Source organism: Cuculus canorus, unplaced genomic scaffold (genome assembly GCF_017976375.1).
Source record: "Cuculus canorus isolate bCucCan1 unplaced genomic scaffold, bCucCan1.pri scaffold_108_arrow_ctg1, whole genome shotgun sequence".
NCBI lineage: Eukaryota > Metazoa > Chordata > Aves > Cuculiformes > Cuculidae > Cuculus > Cuculus canorus.
Window position 1 is genome coordinate 86,650 of NW_026527756.1, and position 4,956 is coordinate 91,605.

The window sequence follows — 4,956 nt, forward strand, 5'->3', positions numbered from 1 at the left end:
GGGAAAGCAGAGAAGCGCATGTGTTAACTGTGAGGAGGGCGCCTGCAACACTCTCCTCAGAGACGCATAAAAGCAACAGAAGTGAAGCTCCAATCAGACGAGCTGCTCTTGACCTACAGCTCTTGATCTACAAGGGCTGGACCTCTCCCTGCCTCCCTGCTCTGAGCCAGCTCCGTCCCACACCCTGGCTCGTGCTACCAGCGCTGTCCCAAATGCCGAGACCAGTGGCCAGAGGGGCTGGGAGACACACGGTGCTCTCACCTCAGGTAGAAAAGCACATAGGCCTGCTGGTTCAGGACCACCTTGATGGTGGTGAGGCCGACAGTGGCATCATTCATTTGGTACCACTGCCCATCGCTGGCCTGCAGAAGAAGAGAGAACGGGGTTGGGTTGCATCCGGGGACCTTCCTGGCCTGAAGTGCAGCAGGAATGGCGCCTGATGGCAGAGCTCCGCTCCACAGAATGCACGCGTGGCTCAGGGCCAGGAAAGGGGAGCTGGTGAAAGAGGCCCCACCGGCACCCAGCCCAGAGCAGGTGCCAAGAGAGCGCACTGGGCTCACCTTCACATAGCAGTAGTAGTGCCCTGAGTGGCAGGAGTACCCAGAGTGCACCAGCACGGCATAGAGCTCATAATTCATAGGGTCCCCTTTGGCCTCTGACAAGTAAGGTCGGATGTCCAAGACCTCAGGATATGTCACGTCCTGTGGAGAGACGACATCTCAGGAGCCCGCACAGCAGCAAGAGCTCAGCTGTCCTCGGAGTCCCATGTCTTGAGAGAGGAGGACTCGCTCTCCCCAGGCAGAGGTCACAGTGAGCAAGACACCAGGATGAGCTGAACCCCCACTGCGCGGCTGGAGAAGGGCTGCAGCAGAGCTCGCACCGTGCACCTCCCACCCTGCTCTGGGCCACAGGGCCTTGGGCCAGGAGACAGCCCCAGCTCTGCAGTGCCAAGTACTCACCTTCTTGATTTTGTCTCCGCTGAAGATGGAAAAGCGCTTCAGCGAGACTATGAGAACACTGGAGGCTCGGTGGATGCTGAAGCGTTTGATGGCTTGCACTTTGGTCTGGCACCTGTACAGGAAGAGCTCGAGCTATTCAAGCTGTTCCATGGCACATGGAACTGTGATTGCCAGCTGGTTGCCAGCCCTGGTCAAGCGGCTCCAGTGCAGGCTTCCATGGCCACGTACCTCCCGGTTTAGCCATAGAGCAGCTAAAGAAGCCCTGCCTGCTTCCCCCTGGCACACCCGAGGGCCCCTTCCCGCCACAGGCCCACACACTCACTTGTTACACATGTAGGCGTTCTCCTCACACAGCATCTCTGGCCTCACAAACAACTTCAGTGCCTGCTCAATGCTTTCAGCTTCCTGCAAGGACAGAGGAGAGGTCAGGGCACGAGCGGCCTGTCCACGCCACAGCCTGGCTCCCTGCCCAGACACTGGCCCCGAGAGACAACACACAGTAGGAGGCAGCGCAACAACAGCATCTGCTTCCCTGCCGCCTGCACTGGGACTTGACAGCAGCAGCTTAAGGAACCCTGAGGCACTAACGGTGCAGCTGCCACAACAGCCCCTCCGAGAGCTGAGCTCCTCCCCATCGCCACCCTGACACACTACCTCGATCTCCACCGCCAGGTCCAGGAAGGGTTCATACGTGTCCGAGGGCCAATTGCACACTCTGCACATCACTGCAAAAGACAAAGCGATGAGCACACCCTGACACAACGCCAGCACCCACCACCACCTCAGCACAGCGCAGGCAGTGCAGGATTCCCCCTCTCCGCCTCTGGGCACCAGGATTCACCACCTGGCAAGGACAAAGGCTGGCAAGTCCACTGCATGGAGGGACAGCAAGAGTTGCCAGAGAGCTGGCAACACGGGTTCCTTTGCTGGTGGCAATGAGCTGGGGACCCACAGCCAACAGCTTTTACCATCTCCACCACAGGCATCACGGCCCGCAGGGATTGCACGAAGGACCAGCTGCAGCTCCAGATAATTTACACATACTTAGTAATTGGCCCAAAAGATTTTCCCTGTGAGGATCTCAGGGAAGCAGCAGCCCCGACAGCTACAGGCCCCGGCAGCCAGCACTCACCACGTGACCGCAGGAAGCCACCAAAGATCTGGTGAACCAGCGTTGTGGTTTGGCTCTGCTGATCCAACCTAGAGACAGCAGCACGGTATCTCACACCGCCCCTCCGCAACGGCCACCCCACAGGCCACCGCTGTGCCCTCAGGACACCTCCCCGGTGTGTTCTGGCCAGCAGAGAGCTGGCAGCAGGCGAGTCACAGCCCCTGTCACTCTGCTCCCCGGCTGGCACAGCTCCAGGGATGGCACCAGGCTGCTCGAAGCAGCACAAACCCCTGCCTGGAGCTCCGCGCTGGGCACTGCAGGCAAAGGCAACGCAGCTTCCTGGGACACAGGGCTCCAGGAAGGCCTCCCACCTGCAGCCACAGAGACGGGACTCAACTAGGAAGCATACATGCATTCCTCGGCACCTGGGACAGGATCCTAAACCCATTGCACCCTTGGGATTTGGTGAGAGGAGCACAGCTATGCTGGGCCAGAGGAGTCAGGGCAAGGGAGCAGGCAGACAGCAGCCCAGAGCTGTGTCACCGTGGGGCAGAGCTGGGCCCCGGAGGCAGCACCTCACTCCAAACCAACCCGGGGGACACGTTCACCCCACAGTCCCCTCCCACAGGCACACGGGAACAGTGACGGGACAGCAGAGAACAGCAGCACAGGCTGTCAAGGGGCCCCACGTACTGGGTGCAGCCATCCAGGCAGGCCCTCTGCATGGCATTGATGGTGAAACTGAGGAACTCGTGTGCATCCTCCTGGCGGCCTAAGCGGATGTGCGTGGCAATCTCTGTAGGAGAGGAAGGATTCAGTCCCAGCACGCGCTCCAACACATGCAGGCCTTCCTTTTCTCCCTCCCTCCTTCCCTTCCTCCCTCTCTCCCTCCCTCAGGGCAGGGAATCTGAGCTTGAGCCCCCTCAACTCAAACCAGATGTCAGACTCAGGCTGGCCATGGGGGAAGCCCCACGCAGCCCCTGACAGACTCCAAGCGCAGCCCCTGGCAGACTCCAAGCGTCAGCTCTGAAGAGCAGTCTGCCAAGACCTGTCCTGATCTCAAAGGTTCTGCTCCTGCATCGCTCACTGTTGCCCTGCATGGCTAAGAAAGGGGAGCACAGCTATCCTTACTCTTGATGTTTCTGACGAAGGCCGTGGGCTGTATTGCGCTGCCGCTGCTACTGAAAACCTGCAGTACGTGCTTCTCCATAGTGCACAGCATGCAAAACTCCCCTCGCTGGCCTGAAGCAGGAGAGAAGACGTTGGGGACAAAGCCAGGAGAGATGGAGGCAGTCCACGGGACGGAGGATCTCTGGTCCCGTACAGCTCAGCCACGCGCCGTCTTCCCAATGAGCTTGGTGCTGTGGTGCAGTTCGGGGCCATCCTGGCTTTGCAGGGAGCAGCACATGCCACCCCCAGCTGACGCAGCCCCAGTTGCAGCACCGGCTGCTGCAACATCCCAGGCGGGACAGCATCCATGTGGATGGAAAACAGATCCCAGGGCCAATCCCACCAGAGTCCTAAGGACAGGGCTGGAGCGCCGCAGGCTCCCCTTTGTCACAGCTTGGAGCAGTGCACACCGGCACAACCCCCGGCAAAGTCCCCCAGAACCAACGGCGCCTGCCGGTGCACCGTCTTCTGCCCTGTGGGTGACTTCACGCAGTCCCCACAGGCAGAGACTGCTCAGCCCCCACAAAGCCAGCAGGTCCCATTGGACCAGTCTTAGTCCTGGGTATGCCCAGCAGAGTCAACGCCTTCCCAGACAAATGGAGGCACAGCTTGGGAATGCTGCTGTGGCTGCAAAAAGTCAGATGGACACAGGAACGACCTCTTGATGGAGAAACGAGGCAGGAGGGAGCAGACAAGGCACGTCCTGACACCCACACACCCTCGCCAGAGCCATGCCTCCCCACTCACAGGTCCGGCTGTGCTCCCTGGACAGCAGGTAGTTGGCGAGCGGAGGCGTGTAGGTGAGGCACTGCACGGTGGAGTTGAGGAAGCACGTGTTCCCCAAGTTTTGCAGCCCGGCGCCGATCGGGTGGGTCCGCTGCCACTTCAGGGAGAGGCGCTCCACGGGGAAAAGCACCTTCTTTGGCGCGGGGATCCCGTCGCTTTGTATCCCTGGGACATGTTCGCTGCCTGTGGGGAGAGAAGGGTGGTGAGTGGCGAGGTGGGGGCTGCAGGGAGGGCTCCCCTCGCCCTCTCTACATACGTTGCTGGGCAGGCTCAGGGCTGCCACCAGTCTCCTCGTGGGGATTGAGCAGCTCGTCCTTACCCTGCAGACGGTTCAGCTGCTCGGAGGCGCTGTGCTTCGTCGGTTCCATCTCCATCTTCTTCTGCTGCGGCGCCTGGAACGGCGTGGCCAGCTCCTGGTGCAGCTTTCGCCCATCCTTGCAGTCCTTCCGCTGCTCCTCGATGGCGATGGCGCTGCCCGGCGGCTGCGGGGAACGGAGGGGTCGGTCGAGCGGGCGGGGTGGGCGCCAGAGCGTTCCGCTCCGGCGCGCTGCATCCCGTGGCCACGGCAACGGACCCGACCTCTCGCCTTCCCCCGCGCCCCCCGGACGCCCCATCCGGTCCCCTCCGCGGTCCCCGAGCGCCTCCCGCCCCGCCCCTCCCCGCCCCTGCCGCCGCGGCGCCGTCCCGTCCTGCCCCGCTACGCTCACCGATCCGCGTCGCCGCCGCTCCGCGCACGTGTCGCCGCTCCGCACAGGAGCCCGGCGGCACCGGACCCGCCCCGTGTCCCCGCGCTCCGCCTTACGGGAGGGATAGAGGGCGGAACGAGGGTTCACAGGGGGCGGCATCGCGCTCCTCCCTCGCTACAACGAGGGCGGAAGCCTCCGCGCTGCTCCTCCCGGGGTGGAACGGGGGAGGGACAGAGCGCGCTCT

General features: G+C 62.2%; 1 protein-coding gene across 1 annotated transcript; it reads right to left on the reverse strand.

Annotated features, from left to right (window-relative positions):
- Positions 1–257: 257 nt before the first annotated feature.
- On the reverse strand, positions 258–4,871 carry LOC128850592 (ubiquitin carboxyl-terminal hydrolase 36-like). Its single transcript, XM_054055550.1, has 10 exons — positions 4,346–4,871; positions 3,988–4,209; positions 3,202–3,312; positions 2,764–2,866; positions 2,092–2,159; positions 1,614–1,684; positions 1,282–1,364; positions 960–1,071; positions 561–701; positions 258–362 (listed from the first exon to the last, which is right to left on the reverse strand). Exons 1-10 carry the CDS (start codon positions 4,869–4,871, stop codon positions 258–260), a joined length of 1,542 nt encoding a protein of 513 aa, XP_053911525.1.
- Positions 4,872–4,956: the final 85 nt, after the last annotated feature.